The 24,752-nt window shown below is 40.6% G+C and overlaps 1 protein-coding gene across 1 annotated transcript in view; it reads right to left on the reverse strand.

Moving 5' to 3' along the window:
- Positions 1-24,752, reverse strand: part of oca2 (oculocutaneous albinism II) — a 509,488-nt gene that overhangs the window by 283,515 nt on the left and 201,221 nt on the right. Inside the window, exons 10-12 of the mRNA XM_073041884.1 lie at positions 21,068-21,139; positions 14,683-14,748; positions 597-653 (exon numbers count right to left, since the gene is read on the reverse strand). Coding sequence (XP_072897985.1) covers positions 597-653; positions 14,683-14,748; positions 21,068-21,139 — 195 coding nt within the window. The remainder of the gene's footprint in view (positions 1-596; positions 654-14,682; positions 14,749-21,067; positions 21,140-24,752) is intronic.

Here is a 24,752-nt window from a genome sequence, read left to right on the forward strand (position 1 = left end):
TCACTTCTGCTGGCACCTCTTTCCACACTTTCACCACCCTCTGAGTGAAAAAAGCTCCCTCTCATGTTCCCCTCAAACATTTCACCTTTTACCCTTAACCTATGACCTCTAGTTGTAGTCTCACCCAACCTCAGTGGAAAAGCCTGCTTGCATTTGCCCTATCTATACCTCTCAATTTTGTATACCTCTATCAAATCTTCCCTCATTCTTCCACTCCCCAGAGAATAAAGTCCTAACCTACTTAGACGTTCTCTTTTACTCAGGTCCTCAAATCCTGACAACATCCTTATAAATTTTCTCCGCACTCTTTCATTCTTATTGCTGTCTTTTGGAGATGAACATGCTCAAATAAATCACTCTGACTATACTTAAATGATCTCCTCACATTAATGCGAGCTTTTTGTGACTTGTAGAGATTACTGCACACGTTCAGTAAAACCCACCCACAGACTAGATTCACTTAAATTCTCAACTCCATTCTTTATTTAGTCACTCAGTGCTCAAAAGATCATGCTAAAAAATACATGACAAAACAGAAGGTAAAATATGCAGCACATCTGATCAGAGATGAAGGAAATTAAATATTTTCCACTCACCTTAAAAGCACAGTAATCGAAAAACCCAGTTTCTGAAAATATTGCCACCAAAATCATCTGTAAAAGAAAAACAACATAATGATTGGAGGCCTCCTGGCTTTAAAGTTTTAGCTTCATATTTGTTACCTTTAATCATATCTGTTCACTACTTATCTTTAAAGACTCTTTACCTAACATACAGAGTAATCCCCACCAGCTACAGGTATCACAAGCATCAGCTAAAAAGCCTAGTATTAAAAAGCTAGACCAACAGACCATGACATGAACCATAATTTCATCTGGACGATTTTAATAGCCAACACTAGCTCAAATAGTGTGTGTGAATCAAGTAGGGTCAAGTGTCTTGCGAAGCATTTTCAATCTGCCATGAAATTTGGAAATTTCTCGAAGTTCACTGAATTGACATGAAGTTATTCTGGCTGGGTTTTTTGCATTTCTGCCCACGTTTTTTTTTCTTTCCACTAGAGTGGTGTGGGTGGGAAATCAAGGGCTGTTAATGGCAGAAGGTGAGCATTCAACTCTTGTTAATCTGAAAGGAGATATAACTATGAGTGTTTCTGTTAAAAAAAAAATCAAAGGAGACTAATTTTGTCCAAAGGCATTAATCAAATGTTTTATAAAATAGGTAGTTTCATGATGTTTAATATGTTTTCTGCCCATGATATGTTAGATCTCTATGCAAGACTCAATCGTAATGGTTAATACAAAGGTGCATAATTTTAGGGTGATTGGGATAAAGTTAGGGGGGGGGGATGTTCGAGGTAAGTTCTTTACACAGAGACTGCTGAGTCTATGGGACACGCTGCCAGAGGTGGTGGATAAATTATGGGCATTTTAGACACTATTTGGGCATGCGAGTAATAGAAAAAAAATGGAAGATTATGTAGGAGGGAAGGGTTAGAGTAGATTAAATGGTCGTCACAATGTTGTGAGCTGAAGGGTCTGTATTGCACTGTAATGTTCTATATGCTATAACACAGCGGGCACTATTTTCCTTTCTGAGATTCAGGCACTGATCGAGACTTCATTACAATACTATAACTGTCTCAAATCAGAACTCAAATCAGAATCAGGTTTAGTATCACTGGTATACATCATGAAATCTGTTCTTTTGTGTGGCGGCAGTACATTGCAATACAAAATAAAGATATATAAAGATTACAATAAGTAATATATATGTACTGTGTGTGTATAATATTAAATTAAATAAGTAGTGCAAAAATAAAAAATATATAGTGAGATAGTGTACATTGTCCATTTAGAAATCTAATGTACAGAACATACTGTGCAAACAGTAATTATCAAATAATTTTCCCATCCATCAGCCTCCCCACCCCTTTCCCCTTCACCACTGACACACTAACTGCTGTATGTGCCATATACAAAACGTATAGCATGAATTTAGTCAGACTGCTCCAGCAACACGGTCCAACCGCACGACATCTACTGCCAAGACGGGCAAGGGGAACAGGTGCACAAGAGCAGGACCACCTGCAAGGAAAATGCCATCATGAATTGGAAATACACTATTGTTCAGTCATCTCTGCCTTGGAGACTGGAACTTACCCAAATGCAGGATCACACTCTGACGGTGCTTTCAGCAGAAGCACAACAGTGGTTCAGGAAGGTAGCTACGGTAAGCAATCTCATGTATGAACTGACAATTCCTAACCAAACTTGAGTTACTGAAGGATGTTCAACAGCTAAGGCAGGGCTTGAATGCTATTACCTCCTCCTTCAGGAAAGTGAACCCATGGATAGCATCCAACCCAGATGGAGTCCCTGGCTAAGTACTGAAGGCCTGTGCTGATCAGCTGGCTGGAGTGTTCACTGATATCTTTACTTTCTTGCTTCAGCAGTCTGATGTACCCACCTGCTTCAAACAGGCTCCAGTCATACCAATATTTAAGAAGAATGTGGTAACCAACCTCAATGACTATCGTCCAATAGCACTCACATCCACTGTGATGAAGTGCTTTGAGAGGCTGATGATGAAACATATCAACTCCTGCCTGAGAAGTGATTTGGATCTTCTCAATTTGCCTACAGTCACAACAAGTCAACAGCAGATGCCATTTCATTGGCTCTTCACTCATCCCTGGAACTCCTGGACAGTGAAGATGGATACATTGGGATACTGTTCATTGATCACAGCTCAGCATTCAATACTATCATTCCCTCAAAGCTACTAAGATTCAAGACCCAGACCTCAGTACCTCCTTATGCAAATGGATCCTTGATTCTTCACTTGCAGACCCAGTCAGTTCAAAAACATCTCCTCTACAATCACCATCAGCTCAAGCACACCATAACGCTGTGTGCTTATTCCCCTGCTCCACTTGCTTTATACTTATGACTGTGAGGCTAAGGACAGTTCTAATGCTACATTTATGTTTGCTGACAACAACACATTTGTTGGATGAATCAATGGTGGTGACAAGCAGCAGGACTGGAAATTTGGCCGAGTGATGCCTCAACAACAATCTCTCACTCAGGAAGAACAAGAAGCTGATTATTGACTCCAGGAAGAAGAAACGAAAGGTCCATGAGTCAGTCTTCAATAGAGGATCAGAGATGGAGAGGGTTAGAAGCTTCAAATTGCTTGATGTAATCATTTCAGAGGTTCTGTCCTGGGCCTCACACAAAGAAAGCATGGCAGCACCTCTACTTTCTTAAAAGTTTGCGAAGATTTGGCATGGCATCTAAAACTGTGACAAACTTCTGTGGTTTTGCAGTGGAGAGTATATTGACTGGTAGCACCACAGCCTGGTATGGAAACACCAATGCCCATGAACGGAAAAGCCTACCAAGAGTGGTGGATACAGCCCAGTCCATTACAGGTAAAGCCCTCCCACCACTGAGCACATTTATGTGGAGCATTGTCGCAGGAAAGCACCATCCATCATCAAGGACCCCCACCATCCAGACCATGCCCTGTTCTCGCTACTGTCAGCAGGAAGGAGGTACAGGAGCCTCAAGATCAACTTCACCAGGTTCAGGAACAATTATTACCCTTCAATCATCAGACTCTTAAACCAGAGGGGATAACTTCACTCACCCCATTACCGAACTGTTGTTTATTTATTTATTTATTTATTTATTTATTCTTTTGGTATTTGTACACTTTGGTGTTTGTCTGTATTGTTGAGTTCAGTCTTTCACTGATTCTATTGAGTTTCTTTGTATTGCTGTGAATGCCTGCAAGGAAATAAACCTCAGGGTTGTATGTGGCACTTCGACAATAGATTGACTCCGACTGAACTTTGAACCACCCTTTCAATGATGATTAAGGACAAACAATAAATACTGACATCAGCAGTGACAGTCACTTCTTGAAGGATAAATAAATGAGGCACAACAAATTGGGTGGTATGGTAGCATGGTGGCTAGCACATCAGTTTACATCAGCAGATTGATTCCCTCTGCTGCCTGTAAGGAATTTGTATGTTCTCCTCATGACCACATGGCTTTCCTCTGGGTGCTCTGGTTTCCTCCCACAGTCCAAAGACAAATAACTTGGGTCAGCTAGTTGTGGGCGTGCTGTGAGGGCACTGGAAGCGTGACGCCATTTGCCCATCACCACCCCTGATAATTTGATTTCATGCATACGATGCACTTCACGCTATGTTTTGATACACATGTGACAAATAAAACTAATCTTTATCTTTAACTGGAAGAGGCAGAAAAAAAAACAGAGGGGATCAGTAGCCAAAATATCCCTTTAATTCAGGAGCAATCTAATGATGCCATGGTCTACTTCTATGTCGTACCCTTCCTTAGGATCCATTGCTTAACTTAATTTAGAATCATCCTTTGTCTCAGTCAGGATACCAATGAACACCCCCATGTTAGATCATCATGATCATCATTTTGTGACATAGATGATCATGCTCTTGACCATGATTGTACTTGCCAAGTTTTTTTACAGAAGCGATTTGCCATTGCTGCCTTCTAGGCAGTGTCTTTAGAAGATGGATGACCCCAGCCATTATCAATACACCCCAGAGATTGTCTGCCTGGTGTCAGTGGTCACATAACAAGGACTTGTGATGTACACCAGCTGCTCATGCGACCATCTATAACGTGCTCCCGTAGCTTCACATGACCCTGATTGCAGGGCTAAACAGGCGCTCCACTTCGCCCAAGGGTGACCTGCAAGTTAGTGGAGGGAAGGAGCGCTTTATTCCTTCTTTGGTAGAGACGCATCTCCACCCTACCCCACTGATTACTCTATCTATTAAAAAATTTACCAACAATATACAGAAACTAGAAATGAAAATTGCATTCATTAACTTATTAACTTAGAAAATGCAGAGTAACACGTACAAAATGCTGTTGGAACTCAGCAGGTCAAGCAGCATCCGTGGACAGGAATAAAAAGTTAACATTAAAGGATGAGAGCCTTCTTCAGGACTGGAAAGGAAGTGGGGAGAAGCCAAACTAAGAAGGTGGGGGAAGGGGAGGGAGTACAAGCTAAAAGGTGATAGGTGAAGCCTGGTGAGGAGGAAGGTAGGTGGGTGGGTGGGTGGGAGGGAAGAGGAAATGAAACAAGAAGCTGGGAGGTAATAGGTGGAAAGGGTAAAGGGCTGAAGAAGAAGGAATTTGATTGGAGCAAAGAAACCATGGGATAAATGGAAGGAGGAGAGGCACCAGGGGAAGGTGATAGGTACTTGAGGTGAAGAGAAGAGGTAAGAGGGGAGCCAGAGTGGGGATTGGAAGAAGAGAGAAGGGGATAGCGGAATAATTACCATAAGTTAGAGCAATTGATGTTAATGCCATCAGATTGGAGGCTACCCAGACAGAATATAGTGTTGCTCCTCCAACCTGAGAGTTACCTCATTATGGCAGTAGAGGAGGCCATGGACCGACATGTCGGATTAGGAATAGGGATTGGAATTAAAATGGTTGGCCACCAGGAAATCCTTATTGTTGTGGACAGAGCAAAGGTGCTCGATAATGCAGCTCCCCAGTCTATGTCAAGTCTCACTGATTTAGAGGAAGACGCACAGGGAGACGTTCTCATTGAGGTGTCAGCAGTGAAATGGGTGCGCAGCTTCAAGCTCCTATGCGTCAAAATCTCTGATGTTCTACTTTAGCGCTAATAGTGTCTATGTTTCATTAGGAGTTTGATGAGATTTCTTATGTCACCAAAGACCCCAGCAAATTTATACAAATGTACCATGAAGACCATTCTGACTGGTTGCAGCACAGGCCAGTATGGAGACACCAAGGTACAGGATCAGAAAAAGCTACAGAGGGTTATAAACTCTACCAGCTCCATCCTGGGCACTAGCCTCTCCTCCATCAAAGTCATCTTTTTAGAACATGCCCTCATCTCATTACTACCATCAGGAAGGAGGTATAGGAGCCTGAAGATGCACACTCAACATTTTTGGCTTCTTCCTCTCGGCCATTATATCTCTAAGCGATCCATGAACAAATGAAAACCACCTCATTATTCTGCTCTCTTTTCACACTACTTATTAATAATTATTGTAATTTATGGTAATTTTTAGGTATTGTACCGCTGCAGCAAAACAACAAATCTCACAAAATATGTCAGTATTAACAAACCTGATTCTGATTCTGTTATCTATGTCCCCTGAGTATTGACATTTCTGTTGAACTAAATAGTGTGGTTATGTCGATACATCAAGGCTTCCCTTAACTTTATAAATCACAATTATATTTACCCTAGATTCCATTATGATATTGAAGTAGGCCAGGAGAAACCCACGCAGTTTACATGGAGAATATGCAGACTCCATATTCTGTTACAGTCTGCCATCACTACAGCTCTTCTATGTGCCCAGGACAAAGAAACAGGCAGAAAAAAAATCATAGCAGGTACGACCCACCCAGCAAACTGCCTTTTCCAAAGGCTCCCTTCTGGAAAGTGCTATAAGGCTATTAAAACAAAACCTCATACCATCTTAGAAGTTTCTTTCCCCTAGGTTGTTACTCTAATCAACCATTCTAATTAAACACCCCAACCCCCTCTATCTATTACCTCAATTACTGCAGTGTACTGTAAATGCTTTCAACCCCTTTTTATAATGCTCGTAACATTGTAAGTACATGATATTTATATATTTATCCATGCTTTATTCCATATTTGTACTTTAACCTCCAAGTTTATTTTTTTTGTAATTCTTTATCCTTATAATTGTCGAATGTTATGTCGCCAACGCACCACAGAAAGTTCTTAATACATGTAAATGTATATCGTGAATGAAGTTGATCCTTGATCTTTGATTCCCCCACCCAGACAGCCCTCGTGATCAGGATGAAACCCAGCTCTCTGGAGCTGTGAGGCAGCTGTACAATCTGCTGCACTCTGTGCTTCATGCAGATTCCTTGGCAGACCCAATTCCCCTTCAAATAAAACTTTCTGGCCCCAACAACATTCTCATAAGTCTCCGCTGCAATCTCTCTACTGCTAACAGAAAGCCTTCCTTTTTTTGTGGTGTACAAAATAACAGCCTGGCTGTGGCATAAGTGATGTTTTCAAGTTATCTCTCTGCTCCTAAACGCTATGACTGGTTCATTGCCAATGTGCACAAGATCATTTGGTTTATTTGGTATTATCTTAAACATTTGCTTTGCAACTGTTCCAAAGTTTAATAAACTAATAGCACCATTGTGGTTTCAGCAACTGCATAGACAATATGTTCGAGATTAAAAATACAAAATCCAATTTTAAGTATCATTTTAGATCTTTTCTATTTCTTCTCTTGTGGAACCTTATACAATTAATTGCTGAACACAAGAAGCCAAAGGAAATAACAAAGTGGTTGTGCTTTCTATTTTAATTAATGTAATATCCATGATTGCTACAGAATACAAATTTTCCCATATTATCTACATTAAATCAGAGCTATTTCATTAAAGTTATAAGAACAGCCATTTTCTTTCACTTTTTTCCTCTTCCAATGTCAGAAATTCAGTTAAATAACTGGACTAGCATCCTGGCAAATGTTTTTATGCACACAATTGGTATGCAAGTATCCCTCATTTACTGTATTTTCATAGAGAAATTGTTGTTATCAATGAGAGATGATGCTGAAGATTCGTTTTTCTCCCAGTCTCCAAATAGACTGTTTACTGGATAAATTGACTTGGATCACTGTACAATAGATGGTACTCTGTATGTAAAACATCCCATGCCATCACTAAATTATGGGCTGTCACAGCACTGTCAAGAAAAGTCTGTTACTGCAAATGGGAGCAAAACCTAGAGCAGACAGGTGGAAAATCTTAGCCTATGAACCAAGCTACAACTGATGCTTTAACACACTCTGAAACAATTTTAAAGTTTCCAGAGTTTTTGAGGTGTTACTCACAGGGGCATGAAATAAATTCCAGAGATATTGTTGACAGCACAATATCTAGGATCCCGACCAAACTCTTTTGCCTCTTTCGTGAGGTCTGTCACACAGCAAGTTTCCATCGAACATCATCCATGTGCCTAACTAATAAACTCTTAGATGTGTACATATATGATAGAAGACTGGAGGAAGATGTAGCAGGGAAGGGTTGGATTGATCTTAGAGTAGTTTAAAAGTTTGGCAAAATATCATAGACTGAAGGGCCTGGACGAAGCTATCTTAATGACACAAAGGTTGGAGGTGTTGTGGATAGTATGGAGGTTAGAGCAGGACATTGATAGGATGCAAAACTGGGCTGAGAAGTGGCAGATGGAGTTCAGCCCAGATAAGTGTGAAGTGGTTCACTTTGGTAGGTCAAATACAACGGCAGAATATAGTATTAATGGTAAGACTCTTGGCAGTGTGGAGGATCAGAGGGATCTTGCAGTCTGAGTCCATAGGACACTCAAAGCTGCTGCGCAGGTTGACCATGAGGTTAAAAAAGCATACAGTGTATTGGCCTTTGTCAATCATGGGATGGAGTTTAGGTGCCGAGAGGTAATGTTGCAGCTATATAGGACCCTGGTCAGACCCCTCTTGGAGTACTGTGCTCAGTTCTGGTCGCCTCACTACAGGAAGGATGTGGAAACCATAGACAGGGTGCAGAGGAGATTTACAAGGATGTTGTCTGGATTGGGGAACATGCCTTATGAGAATAGGTTGAGTGATCTCGGCCTTTTCTCCTTGGAGCAAAGAAGGATGAGAGGTGACCTGATAGAGGTGTATAAGATGATGAGAGGCATTGATCGTATGGATAGTCAAAGGCTTTTTCCCAGGGCTGAAATGGCTAGCACAAGAGGGCACAGGTTTAAAGTGCTTAGAAGTAGGTACAGAGGAGATGTCAGGGGTAATTTTTTTTTACACAAGAAGTGGTGAGTGCGTGGAATAGGCTGCCAGCAATGGTGGTGGAGGTGGATATGACGGGGTCTTTTAAGAGACTCCTGGACAGGTAGATGTAGCTCAGAAAATAGAGGGCCTTGGGTAACCCTAGGTAATTTCTCTGGTAAGGACATGTTCAGCACAGCTTTGTGGGCCGAAGGGCCTGTATTTTGCTGCAGGTTTTCTATGTTTCTATGTTCTATAACATGTTACCGCTTCGAGATTATACTTTCATATCTTTCATAACATATTGCTGCTTAAAAGAACAAGTCTAGAATGAACATTACAAATCTGTAATTTTAAAATGTCTTAAATATATAGATAGAAATTGTTAAAATTAAATAGGGTTAGATGGATCTAAGCTATCACACAAGAACACAAGTGCCTCTAAGTTGACCTCCAAGTCAAACAATATCACTCCTGTCATTGTAAAGGCCAGGCCTGGACACTAAAGCCTCAGAGATAGGAGAGGGCAGACAGGTAGGACTTTATTGGAATGTAGGAAATGGAGAGTGACTTTATTGAGCTGTAAAAATGATGATAGCATAGACTGGTGTGAATGCACTTTGTCTTTTTTTTAAAACCATAAAAGGGGAACTATAAACTAAAAGAGTAAAGGGTGAAAGATTGAAAAGGGGCCTGAGGGGCAAATCTTTATGCAGAGTATGGTGTGTATGTAGAATGAGCTGCCAGAGAAAGTAATAGATAGATAGATACTTTATACTTTATTCATCCCCATGGGGAAATACAACTTTTTTCCAATGTCCCATACACTTGTTGTAGCAAAACTAATTACATACAATACTTAACTCAGTAAAAAATATGATATGCATCTAAATCACTATCTCAAAAAGCATTAATAATAGCATTTAAAAAGTTCTTAAGTCCTGGCGGTTGAATTGTAAAGCCTAATGGCATTGGGGAGTATTGACCTCTTCATCCTGTCTGAGGAGCATTGCATCGATAGTAACCTGTCGCTGAAACTGCTTCTCTGTCTCTGGATGGTGCTATGTAGAGGATGTTCAGAGTTATCCATAATTGACCGTAGCCTACTCAGCGCCCTTCGCTCAGCTACCGATGTTAAACTCTCCAGTACTTTGCCCACGACAGAGCCCGCCTTCCTTACCAGCTTATTAAGACGTGAGGAGGCAGGTACAATGAAAATATTCAAAAGCCATTTCTATAAGTACATTGACAGGAGGTATTTCGAGGGATATGGGCCAAAGGTCGGCAAATGAGACCGGTTTAGGTGGGCACTATGGTTAGCAACGGATGAGCTGAGCTGCTGGGATTACTTCCATGCTGCCCTGCTCTATGACTCAGCGTTGCAGGCCTACTTCCTGCATCTCCTCAGCCTGATGGATTGCAGCCGTTCACTTCTTCAACAAGAGGGTGGTGAACCTGTGGAAGCAATTGCCTCAGATGGCTGTGGAGGCCAAGTCATTGGGTATATTTTAAACAGAGGCTGATAGGTTCCCGATTAGTGAAGGAGTCATAAGTTACAGGGAAACAGCAGGAGAATGTTGTTGGGGGGGTCAACAAATCAGCCATGATGGAATGTCAGAGGAGACTCGACAGTTCTAATGACCTAATTCTGCTCCAATGTTTTATGGTTGTATTGTCAAAAGCAGCTCAAACCCCCCTTCTCAAGAGAACTCTTGGGATGGACCATAAATGTTAGTCTTGCCTGATCCCAATAAAAAAAAATAATTTTAAAAGGTAGAGTGGAAAGTAAACCATGGACTCATTGGCTAGTCATTCTGTTGTAAGTTCCAAATTAAATACTGATCCATACTGATCCACTAGCAGCGCTTAAAACAAAATGTTCTGATAGCCTCAAATGACGAAGCGACAACAGAGTTATTATCCTGAGCTTCCTCCACACTTGCGGCAAGTTCTATCATTATGGGCACTGGCATCTCTACCGTCGAGGATATCTTCAAAAGGTGGTGCCTCAAAAAGGCAGCTTCCATCATGAAGGACACCCCATCTCCCCTCTTCTCATTACTACCATCAGAGAAGAGGTACAGGAGCCAGAAGACGCACACTCAATGTTTCAGGAACAGCTTCTTCCCCTCCATCATCAGATTTCTGAACAGACAATGAACCCATGAACACAACCTCACTAATTTTTTGCTCTCTTTTTACACTTTTTATTTATTTTTTTTACTTATATTTCTTATTACACTTAGGTGATATTTTTATGTATTGAACTGTACTGCTGACACAAAACAACAAATTTCATGACATAGTCAGTGATAATCAACCTGATTCTGATCCAAGTTTATACCCAGGCAGAAAACTAACTAACTGCTCCGGAGTTTAATGCTGGTGAGGTACGTTGAACGCTAAAGCGATGACATTCTTGAAGATGTGATAGACACAACAGCAACATTAAAGCTAAACTTGTGCAATAAGAAGTGAAGTGCTTCATGCAGGCATGAGGAAATGACCAACTTACTCCCAACCCAAAAAGAGCTCATTGAAACATCTTAAAATTGAAATTGATGGATTTTTAGTAGAGAATGGGAAAACAAGTTGGGCTGATAGTATTAAGAAATAGTTAAAGGTGATTAAATTGGATGGCACAGCATGCTCAAGGACCTGAAAGACCTACTTGGGTTCCTAATGTTCCAAACAGAAAATAGAATTTCTAATGAGTGGGTATCTAGACTTCACTGTAATACATTTTACTCTTCAGATTACAACATCCTTACAGAAAATGAGCTCCACTCTGAAAATATTATGAGAAAATAACTATTATAAACATTCCTGAAGGATTAATAAGGTTAGGGTTGCATTTGCACAAGAATCGCTTTGAATGACAGCATGATTAATGCTTGCATTTCATGTATTGTTCCAATTATGCTAATCTTGTTTAAAACAACAAATGACTCATTAATATGACAGCTCTTTACAGTTTTGAAAACAGGCTGGGTAATTGATTTTGGACTTCTTTTGAATATATTTAATATTTAACTATTAATTGGGGCCTTTTCAGTGAGAGATAGAAGCTAAATATAATTTCCTTTCTGTTGGGAATTCACAACACGATGTAGCCACTAATCAATCTTGCTCCACAGGGATGAAGAAAAGTGCATTAGGTTCTAGTTATTGTCTTACTGGTAAGTATCTATAGAGAACAGAAACTATAACCTGTACACCAGCCTTCAATTTACAGCTTAAGCAATAGACAGCAGGAGAGCTCAGTCTATCAGTCTCTTTAACAACGTGAAGTTTCATCCATACCTTAGCTCATTCACTACTGAAATCCTCATCAAATCTTTTTCTTAACTGAAGATCTGACTTGTTCAACACAGACCTGATAGGGCACCCTCATTCTGCTCTCTTGATGTGAATCAGGTCATTCAAAAACTCAAAACTCCACTGCACCTTCAGCTCTGAATCCCTGCCCTGAACTTTCTTTCTTTCTTTTTTTTCTTTCTTTAAACTAATCCTCAAAACTCAAGTCAATGATCAAGTCTGTCCTAATATGTCCTTATGTAGTTAAGTACAATATCTCAATTGACGTTTCACACCCTGGGAGGAATACTCTGACTACCTATGCCTCTCATCATTTTAAGTACTTCTATCGCATCTTCCTCACCCTCCTACACACCAAAGAAAACAATCTAAGTTTGTCCAATGTCTTCTTATAGCTAATGTTGTCCAATACAGACAAGATCCTGCTGAATGCCATCTGTAAGTAGTCCAAAGCCTCAAGATTCTTCCTGTAGTATTCCGAAAAGCATTTCATTCATCTACCTTGTTATTGGACCTCCACTTTATCAGCACCTTACCCATAAGTCTACTGCAATTGCTGGAAATTTTCTGAAGATACTCACAAGCTTCTCCATTACAATAAGATAGCAAGCCAAGGAGAAGCCAAAACATCATAAAAACCATCTTCTCCTCCAGTGATTCCATCTACTCTTCTCACTTCCTCAGAAATTCAGGCAACCCTGGGCATTCTCTCTTCTCCCACCTCCCTTCAGCCAGAATTTACAAAAGCTTGAAAGCATCATGAGATCATGAGAACCTATAAAACAATGGAACCGACGTGTTGTATAAGAAGCTGGACTCTCGACATCATAATATATCTCGTCATAGCCTTGTAACTTATTGTCTACCTACACTGTAATTTCTCTGTTACTGTAACACTATATTCTGCATTCCGATATTATGGTTGCCTTGTGCTACCTCAATAAAACTCTCTGTATGGATGCCATGCAAAACAAAGATTTTCATTATACCTCAGCACCTGTAACAATAATAAACCAATTTCCTAATTTGTGAAATGTTCATTAGTATTGGAGAAAGATATCAGCTGTCAATCCATCTTCTCATGAACTAATAAACTTCCATCAAGTTTCTCCTCAGTCTCTACTGCTCCAGAGAAAACAACCTACAATTGTCCAACCTCTCCTTATAGCACGTATCCTCTCTTAGAGTTATAGAGCCATAGAACATGAAAGCACAGAAACAGGCCCTTCGGCCCATCTAGTCCATGCTGAGCTATTCCCATTGACCCGCACCATCGCGCTCCATACCCCTCCCATCCATGTACCTATCCAAATTTCAAGATTCAAAGATTCAGGAATTTCTCTGAAATGCCAGAAGTGAACCCACATCCTGAGTGAAGGGTTTCCCCCTCATGTTCCCCTTAGATATTTCACCTTTCGCTTTACGTCATGATCTCTAGTTCTACTCTCACCCAACCTCAGCGGGAAAACTGCTAAACCCCTTTCTATACCCCTCATAATTTTGTGTGATCACTGGGACAATTATGACGGCCTTTAATACACATGAGCTTCTCCCTAACAACAAGGAGGCCGCTGAATGAGAAGCTTAAATTCGGCTACAACTTTTCCTCCATGGTTATAATTGACATAAGGCCTACATTAGGAGTTTGAGGAGATTTGGTAAGTCACCAAAAACACTTGCAAATTTCTACAGAGAGTACTACGGAGAATACAGGACATCTTCAAGGAGCGGTGCCTCAAAAAGGCAGCACCCATCGTTAATGACCCCACCCCCATTACCCAGGTCATGCCTCGTTCTCATTATAACCATCAGGAAGGAGGTACAGAAGCCTGAAGGCTTCTCAGTGATTCAAGAACAGCTTTTTCCCCTCTGCCATCTGATTTCTGAATGGACATTGAACCCATGAACACTACCTCACTACTTTTTTTTATTTCTGTTTTTACATAACTTATTTGATTTAACTGTTTAATATATAAATGCTTACTGTAATTTGCAGGGTTTATCTATTATTCTGTATTGCACTTTACTGCTGCCACAAAGGCAATAGATTTCACGACATATCAAACCAGATTCTGATTTTGATTCTGATTCTGACATTGTTCTCAGGAAAGCTAAACCAGAAGGAGGGCAAAGCTCCTGAGAAAATTCTTCACCTGCAGTTCTCAAAAAGTTGTCACAATGGGCATATGACTGACTTCAAATATCCTCTCTCTAGGCTTTAGATGACGCATGTTCCCATGTGCCAAGCATATGCACTGATAACACCTCCGAACCCACAATGCGTACGCAGAGTGAAACACCTGAATATTTAAATTCATCGCTCACTCAGCCAAAGCAAAATTAAGTTTTGCCAGAACGTTTTCACGCAGCTGCTGAGGCATTTAACAAAACTGACAGATGGTGAGATTGAGGTTAAAAATTAAATTCTGCTCTACAGTTGCACTCCTTGAAAGAGATACATGGATAAAATATGCACAAGTGCGATTAAAACAATTGCAGCAAAGAATTTTAATTACCATTCCAAACAATAATGTCAGTGTTTCATAGTCGATCCACTCCACAACCGTGACCATGCTTGGCCTCTGTAATAAAAGAACAAAATTAATGCTTCAACTTGTTGAGCCGCTTAGCATTCTTTTCCACATTTTACATGCTACACTTTTCTCTGCATTCCTATTCTTTTCAAATGAAAGTCAATGTTAGGTATTTCCATTACAAAGGGCCAGAAACAAAGCTTTAATTCACTAATCCCAACTAATGCATGCGAATTAAATTATTCATAGAATGTTTTACCAGTGTTAGAATTAAAAAGTAAATAATGAGATACTTTGACAGAACTACTTTAAAATACAAGTGAAGTTTCAGACTCTCGTTACAACTCTCGTTGTCTTCCATAAGTAATCACAAAACAGCAGTGCATAGCTGGGGGTCACCTCCCTCCTCAGTTTACTGATCAGCAAAACCTAATTAATTCCTGGCCTTTGCTTTCACTTCATTATTCACCTAGTCTCCTTTTAAATGATCTCGATTGCTCTTCTGGAGATTATTCTGTCTCTCAGTCACAACAACTCTATGCTCTATGAGGATGCATCCAGATTCTTTTTAAGGATTTTCACATCCTACAAACTTGCACTCAGTGAGTTCCAGATCCCCAACATCCTACTTTTCCTCATCTTTCCTCTAATCATTCAAACAATTATTTTAAATCAATGCTCCTGAGTTTTTCAAAGTTCAAAGTAAATATTATTAAAGTACATATATGTCACTATATACTACATTGAAATCTTGACTACCTTACAAGTAAATGAAGCTCAGGGGGGGTTTCTGGTGACCTGTACGTAATTTAATAATAAACTTACTTTGAACTTTGAGACTCATTTTCTTGCAGGTATGCACAGTAGAATAAAGAAATACAACAGAATCAGCAAACCCAGTCAATCTGCAAAATAAGATAATCTGTGCAAATACGAAAAAAACATACCGGTAATGATTCTGGGAACGAATGTGAGGAGCATTTAGCAGCTTTTGGCCTGTGCTCACTGGAATTTAGAGGACTGTGGGGGAGATCTCATTAAAACCTACCAAATGTTGAAAGAACTAGATAGGAAGGATGTGGAGAGGGTGATTCCTATGGTGGGGGTATCCAGAACTAGAGGGAACAGCATCAAAATTAAAGGGTAACCCTTTAGAACAGAGGTAAAGAGGAATTCTTGTTTTAGCCAGAGAGTAGTAAATCTGTGGAATGGTCTCCACAGACTGTAGTGGAGGTCAAGTCCGTGTGTATATTTTAGGTGGAATTGCTCGCTTCCTGATCTGTCAGGGCATCAAAGGATATGGCGAGAAGGTAGGTGTGCAGGGTTGAGTGGGATCCAGGATCAGCCAAGATAGAATGGTGGAGCAGACTCAATGGGCTGAATGGCCTAATTCTGCTCCTATGTCTTATAATCTTATAATAATAATAATAATATTGATTATTGTTATTGTTGTTGTTATTATTGTCAAATAAATAAATAATACTGAAAACATGAGTTGTAGAGTCCTTAAAAATGAATACATAGGTTGTGGAACCAGTTGAGTTTTTGACACACTTTTAAGACAAAAGGTATGTACTATTCACTCTACCATAGTAATCATTTTAGATGTCTTAACTCTCCACTTGGCCTACTCTGTTTCAAAGAAATAAATCTTGTCTACTCAATTTTTGCTCATTGCTGCAATTTTCCGGTCTTGGCAACAAGTTTGTAAATCCCCAGTGCAGCCTCTCATTTCTTCTATAACATGATGATCATGCTATAGAACAGTCAATTAGTTTTATATGCAACCTTTTATTATTCATTAGTCAGGATCTGGACGCACCAGCATTTGTTGCCTATTTCTCATTGTAGAGTCATTCAGCAGGGAAGCAGACCCTTTGGCCCAACTGGCCCGCGTTGACCAAGTCCCATTTGCCAGCATTTGGCCCATAACCTCCTGAACATTTCCAACCCATGAACATGTCCGAGTGTCTTATAAAATTTGCTATTGTACCTGCCCCGACCACTTCCTCTGACAGCTGATTCCACATAGATACCACCCTTGCATAAAAAAAAGTTGACCACACCCCCGGGTTCTTCTCAAATCTTTCTCCTCTTACCTGAAACCTTAAGGTAAGGTTTAGATGTAGATCCTCTAGGGATACCCCGTCCTGAGAGAAAGACTGAGTGTATTCACCCTATCTATGCCCCTCGTGATTTTATACACCTTTAACAGATCACCACTCAGTCTCCTGTGCTCTAAAGAATAAAGCTTTAACTTGTGCCACCTCTCCCTATAAATTAGTCCCTCAAGTCCTGGCATCGTCCCTGTAAATCTTTCAACACACTTTACAATTTAATATGGCAGGGCAGGCAAAACTGAGCACGTGCAGCCTTAGCAGCATCCTGAACAACCACACCATGGCCTCCCAAATGTACACTCAATGCCTCGACTTATGAAGACCAACATACCAAAAATTTTCTTCACCACCCTGTATTTACCAGTGACTCTACTTGCAGAGAACCACGTACTTGTCCAAGGTCCCCCTGTTCTGCAAAACCCTTCTCAGGCCTTGCCTTTCACTGTGTTAGTCCTACCTGGATTTGAATTTCCAAAATGCAATACCTCACACTTATCTGAATTAAACTTCATTTGCCATTCCTCAGCCCATTTACTCAGCTAATCAAGATCCCCTGTCCATTAAACCCCCTATTTTCGTAAAATTTGCAAATTTACTAACCACACCTTATACATTCTTAACCAAATCATTGGTATGGACAACAAACAACAATGGGCTCAGTGCCAATCCCTGAGGCACAACATTAGCCACAATTCTCCAGTTCAAGAAACAACCTCCTACCATCAACCTCTGCTTTCCACCATTAAGAAAGTTGTGTATATCCAGTTAGCCAGCTCTTCCTGGATTCCACGTGATCCAGCTTTCCACAGCAGCCCACCACGTAAAACTTTATCAAAAGTCTTACTGAAGTGCATAGGAACAGCATCTACTGCCCAGCCATCATCAATCTTTTTGACCACCTCTTCAAAAAACCCAATCAAATTCACATGACATGATCTCCCCTGCGTAAAGACCTTTGGAAAGTAGTGGTGAAACTATGCTGACTAGCTTTGGAAGGTAGTGGTTAATTGGTGTATCTTTTCTTGCTTTTTTCTTCCATCAGGCTATTGGACTGATTAACTCACGTTGATTTGAGTGTGTTCTATGTTACATTGTTCTATTTATTATAAATTACTATGATTGCACATCTAGACGCAGAAGTAACGTAAAGATTTTTATTCCTCGTGTACGTGAAGGATGTAAGAAATAAAATCAATTCAATTCAAATTAACAGTACAATTGTATACTCTGCCAACTCTCTAATAGGCAGAGAGGATCATAAAATGACATTTCGAGTATTAACAAATTCATTGCTTGCTTTGCTTCGGTATACTTCATCTGCTCCTACTTATTTATCTACTTTCAAAACCGCTACACCCTTTAATACCTAGAACATTGAACATAGAACAGTACCGCACAGGAACAGGCCCTTCAGCTCACAATGTTGTGTTGATCCAATTAAACTAATAATCACATAGGCAATCTAACTAATCTGCTCTGCGTACACAAGATCCATACCCTTCCAATTTCCTACAATCATGTGCTTGTCTAAATGTCTCTAACAAGTCTCTAATGTATCTGCCTCTACCACCACTCCAGGAAGCAGCACATTCCAGCATCCACCGCTCGGTGTAAAACTTTGCCCTTCACATCTCCTTTAAAATTACCCCCTCTCACCTTAAATGAATGTCCTCTCTCTATATTTAGATATAATATATCGATTTATTATTGATGATTCAAAACAGGATTAAATATCAAGACATAAGAGATTCTGGAGATGCTGGGAATCCAGAGTAAAACACAAAAAATGCTGGAGGAACTCAACAGGTCATGCAGCTTCTATGGGGAGAAATAAACAGTTGACGTCTCAGGCCGAGGCCTTTCAGCCGAACTGGACAGAAAGGGGGCAGGAGATGACGGATAATTGTCACATCCTAATGAAGGGTTTCAGCCTGAAACATCAACTCTTCATTCCTCTCCATCGATGCTGCCTATCCTTTGAAGTTCTTCCAGCATTTTGTCTGTGTGTTACTCTAAAACATCAAGATCTATAAGAACATAAAATTTATAAGTGTAATAACCAAAGAAAGGTATAATAATAGGTTCCAGAAGAATCTAGGTAGGCCAGTGAAACAGGCAAACTCTTGATAAGTAAAATTTAAGGCAGAGAAACTATTCCCTGTTATGCCTCAACTAAATTAGTACATTCATTTCTGGTCAGCATACATTCAGGATGTGAGGATCCCTGACAGGTACAGGAGAGGGTAATCAAAATGGTTCCAGGGATGGGGAATTGTAAATGCAAAGGCAGACTGCAGAGGCAGAGATTATTCTCCTTGGAATAAAGGAGACTGGGAGAGGGGGAGAGATATTCCTTAGAAGCATACAAGATAACAACAGGCTTAGACAGTAGACAAAGAGAAGCTGTTTCTATGAGATGACTGTTAATAACTAAAGGATACATATTTAAGGCTTTAGGATAGAGCTAAAGCCGAAATCTGAGGAGAAAACATTTTAATGCATTGTGGGATAATAATGTAGTATTTGCTGCCTACAAAGATAATCAAAGCAGAGGTGGATGATAATCCAAGAAGGAAATTGGAGATGCAGTTGAGGGGAACTGGGATAGAGTAAGGGAATGGTTCTGACAAGATTGCTCCACAGAAAGTCAGCATGGATTCAATGGGCTGAAAGGCCTCCTTTCATACCATAACACACCAATGATCTTGCAATTCTGTAAAGAGATACCTTTTTAGCAGAATCAATGATAAGAGGTAATATAGGCTGATGGTATAACTCTAAACAAAAGATGAAGAATGAAGAGACCTTCATACTTACGAGCATGACTTTAAAAGGTGGAAGGGTAGGCTGAGACAGTAGATCATTAATTATATTATTCGGATCGTAAGCCTCAAAAATGGAGACAGAGAGTATAAAAGCAAGGAGGGTCAAGAGAGTAATGACATGCATTATGTCCAGTTTTGGTAACTGAACTTTGGGAGGATGGGATGGCCCAAGACAGGGTGCTGAAAAGATTCACTGGAATGGTTCCAAAGAGGAGGGACTTTAGCAACGAGGAGAGATTAGAAAATATGGGGTTGTTCTCCTTACAGCAGAGGAGGTTGAAAGGAGATTCTTTAGAAATGTGCATGATCATGATAGGATTGGATAGGGTAAGCAGACTTTGTTCATGTTAGTAAAGGATACCAGTTTAAGATCACTGGTAAAGGATCCAGGATTGATATGAAAAAGATCTTTAATACACAGGGGTAAAGATCAGAGCATAAGTGTGGCAAATAAAAAGGTCACGTCTGGTGTTCAAAATGGAATTGGTTACATATTTTAATGTTAAAAATGTAAAAGCATAAGACAGCTCCTCCTCTGCTGCAACAATTCTATGATTCTATATATGGTTTTCCAGCACATCAGCCTAATTTTTTATTGGGTGTCCAATGCAAATTCCTCAGGTATTTTCATTCTTATATCAAACATATTGAGTGATTTTTCACACCTGTACATAGATAGGTAACACACAAAAATGCCAGAGGAAGTCAGCAAGTCAGGCAGCATCTATGGACAGGAATAAACGGTTAAAATTTTGAACCAGGCAGCTTTATACTCTATCCTTCCTCCTGTACCCACCCAGTTTCCCACTCACCTGGTCTTATCAATCACCTGTCAGTTTGTACTCCTCCCCATCCTCCCACCACCTTATTCTGGCTTCTGCACCCTTCCTGGAAAAGAAGAGGGAAGAGGCCAGAATAAGAATGTGGGGAAAAGGGAAAGAAGCTGTCTTCTAGCTTCTTCCCCCTTCCTCTCCAATCATGAAGAAGGGTCTTGGCATAAAACTTTGTCTGTTTATACCTCTCTATTGATGCTGACTGAGCTCCTCCAGTGTTCTGCGTGGGTTACACAGGTCACCAGCATCTGCGGAATCTCTTACGCTTATAGATGGATAACATAGCCGTTTGAAGGATAATATATTTGGCATTCAACTCATCAACTGCAAATAATTGCATTACAACTATCGCAGGTAACAAACATGTCAACACTGAAATTACCCTGTGGGACATCTTTGCTGTTTCCCTCTTTGCCAATCCATATGTTTTAAATATTCTCATTAAAACAGCAGTGAGACGTATTAAGTAAACAGTTCAGTGTTTACCTGACATTATCCTGCAGCATAATTTCAATTAAACCTTTACTGTCTAAACAGATCTCCAGAAAGGCACAACATGGAATATAGCCAGGTGAAAAGGGTCACTTACATCACCGATCACAGCAAGGGCAGCTAGGGCTGCCAAAGATCCCAACATTGCGGCCAATGATTTGTGAACGATCTGAAACCACAGCAAACAAAAAGACAGTACATCATCATTTAATCAGTATTAACTTGCAGATTGCAGTTCTAAGGCACCCCTGTTTTAGGAGTATAAGGAAGGTTGAACAGGTGAGAAATGAGGCTGTCTTAACTTGAAGGGCATTCCAAACCTTTGTTTCATGGACCTCTTTTTTTGATCACTTCAGATTCCTTATTGCTGAATTAGCTTAAACAATTAAAATATAATAAATGAACTACAAGTTCCTAAATAGACGCCTTCGACGGTACTGGTCATTTGTGATGTCATCTGGGTTACTATTCATATCGAACTCCGCACTCTTACTTGGTCATTTGGAACAGTAACTTTCCAACAGACTACCTGTTATACGCTGAGCTGCAAATCAATAAAAAAATCTTTGCAAGTAATTCTGTACTGTTTAAACTTCTGGCATTTTCTATAAACAATCCCAGGCAAGTTGGGCGGCACAGTGGCATAGTGGCCAGCAATCTGGGTTCAACTCCCACTGCTGCCCTGTACGTTCTCCCTGTGACCGCATGGGTTTCCTCCGGGTGCTTCAGTTTCCTCCCACAGTCCAAAGACTTACCGGTTGGTAGGTTAGTTTGTAATTGTAAATTGTCCTGTGATTAGGCTCAGATTAAATCAGAGGATTGCGGGGCAGTGTAACTGTGGGCCTAACGGGTCCACTCTGCGCTGTATGCCCATATATTTTTTTAAGTTAATTGCGCATTAAGCCTTACTCTAGGCAAAAATATCATTTGTGTTATTATTTTCTCATTTACTCAAAGCATCACTTTTGCCATGTTGCTGATGGACCATTAAATGATAGTTGTATTTTGCTCCATCACACTGGTCACGTAATGATAACCGGAGCCCGAGTCTGCAAATCTCTGCGAGTCCGGATCTACTGGAGGCTGGAGGCTGAAGTCACCCTGTCCTGGGGGTGGGCGGGAGGGAGGAACGGGGTTTGTTTCACTGCTGTTGTTTTGCTGCTTGTTGCGTTCCTGTGTTGTTCAGCCGAGCACTGTGGCCTTGCTATGTTGTTGCCGCAGCGTGTGGTAACAGGTAATAGGTGTGTTTGTTGTTAACTAAAAGGATGCATTTCACCGTATGTTTCAATGTACACATTTTAAATAGATTTGAATCTTGAATTTTGATTCTATTCTACAATGTTATTTAAATTGTATATTTAATCCATAATTCTGAAACAAGAATTTACACTTCTCTATCCATCTGAATCAATGAGTACTTCCAGCATTCACAATTTTTGTTTTGATTTAACGTTACTTTCTATCAATGTAAAGAGATAGCCCTGGATTTAATTTTTATTGGGTAGATATTCATTCCTGGCATCATGTAAGAATCATTCAAATTAAAAATTGAAAAACTTAAAATGGAACATTCAAATAATTAAGTATTGCCTGAATGGAATTATGCTTCAATGCAAAACATTAGTACTAACAGCAAGGAAAACAGCAGCAATTAAGAATGTTCAATGCTTTTGCTGATCTACAAGGCTATTTATAGCACAACAAACACGGGTGCACAGAAAGAGCAGAGAGAAGGATTAAGTAGAGCTTTCTGAGCTGGGAACTAGCTCCAGCAGTGGCCCTGATTAGATGGAATGGTCCACTGCCTCTGCTGCCAATGCTCGATCAGAGCAGCAAACACACATCGGTCAGGATTTTCCTCCCAACTGCTCCCGCGCCTCTGACGTATCTTTGCTGAAAGCCCTGCCTGAGAAATCCCCGAACAAATAACATTCTCTATTTCACGTTGGAGAAGTGCTGAACGTAAGGAGAGTTTCCTGGCCATTGTGATTTGAAAACAAAGAACAGTACAGCACAGAACCAGGCCTGTCTGTACCAAACGCAATACCAAATAAATTAAACCTTTTCTGCTTGTACATGATCCATATCACTCCATTTTCTACCTAAAATCATCATTATCACATTTGCGTCCACCACTGCCTCTGACAGCCTGATAGAGGCATCGATGGTTGTTTATGTAAAATTCTTGTCATACGCACTTCCTTTGAACTTCCCCTTCTCAACGTATTAAGTGCATGCTCTTTAGTATTCGATGTTTCTGCACTGGGCCACTCTTCTTGCACTACAGCTCCATGTATTCCTGGAGTGAATTGATCTTGGTACGGTGGACTGAGTGGCCTCACCTTATGTTGAAAGAATCTACACGCGGTGACCACTTTATCAGTAACCTCCTGTACCTAATAAAGTGGCCACTGAGTGTATGCTCATGATCTTCTGCTTCTGTAGCCTGTTCACTGCAGCTTTGACATACTATGCATTCAGAGTGTGCATTCTTCTGCACACCCGCTGTTGTAATGCGTGGTTGAGTTCCTATCAGCTTGAACTAGTCTGGCCATTCTCCTCTGACCTCTCTCACTAACAAGACATTTTCACCCATGCTGCCCACTGGATGTTTTTTGTACCATTCTCTGTGAGTCTATTATGCACGAAAATCCCAGGAGATCAGTTGTTTATAAGGTACTCAAACTACCTCATCTGACACCAACAAACATCCCCACGGTCAAAGTCTCTTAGATCACATTTCTTCCCCTTTCTGATGTTTGGTCTGAACAACAACTGAAAGTCTTGACCATGTCTGCATTGAGCTGCTGCCCCACGATTGGTTGATTCGATATTTGTATTAATGAGCAGGTGCACAAGGTGTACTAAATGAAGTGGCCACTGAGTACATGCTTGTGTGACCCCAATAGACTCAATTGTCAGTTTCTACGCTGATTTGAACAGGAGTGAGAGAAGAGGTGACTCACTCAGGTCGGTGAGCTGTATAGGTGTACCTAAGCGAGTGGCCATTGAGTGGACAATTCCTTGGGGGTGGGTATGAACAGATTTTCATCCCCATCTCCTTGATTTTCTAATCCATGCCCCTCTTTGAAAGGCAACAGGCCAGCGTGTAATGCAGCGCAGTGCCAGGTACATAAGATACAAATTTGGAGCAGGAGTAAGCCACTCAGCCCCTCAAACCTGCTCTCCCATTTGGTAAGATGGTGACTGATCGAATTAACCTTAGTTCTGCATGCTTTTCTAACACAGTAAACTTTCACACCTTGCCTTCAAAATATTCAAAGACTTTGCTTGCCCCAAACTTTGAAGGGGGTAAAAAAGCTTTGTGTTCTGACAGGTGATGTGGGCATGCTACGCTGGCGTTGGGATATGTGGCGACACTTGCAGGCTCTTAAAGCTCCAAAGACTCACAGCTCCCTCAGAGAGGAAAAGAACTTCAGCTTACCTCAGTCTTAATTTGGGTGACTCCTTATTTTTAACAGTAACACACGGCCATATCCGAGTTCTAGATTCCTACCTCTCCCCCCACACGTGGAATCCTCCTCTGCTTAAACAAGCAACTATTAAAAACATGCTTCTTTGTTCCTTAGATGGTCTTACAGATGACCCAAAGTACTTCAAGGACTAGTTTCAGTGTGTTTTGGCCCTGAATCAGAATGAGCCCGTCTACAGGAGTAAAGAGCACTGCACTTTCTCTGTAACTGCGACACTCTATTCTGCACTCATTTTTGCTTTCCTTTTGCACCACGTCAATGTGCCTCTGTCTGGATGGAATGCAAAAT

The sequence above is a fragment of the Hemitrygon akajei genome, chromosome 4, assembly GCF_048418815.1.
Source record: "Hemitrygon akajei chromosome 4, sHemAka1.3, whole genome shotgun sequence".
In the NCBI taxonomy this organism is placed as follows: Eukaryota; Metazoa; Chordata; class Chondrichthyes; order Myliobatiformes; family Dasyatidae; genus Hemitrygon; species Hemitrygon akajei.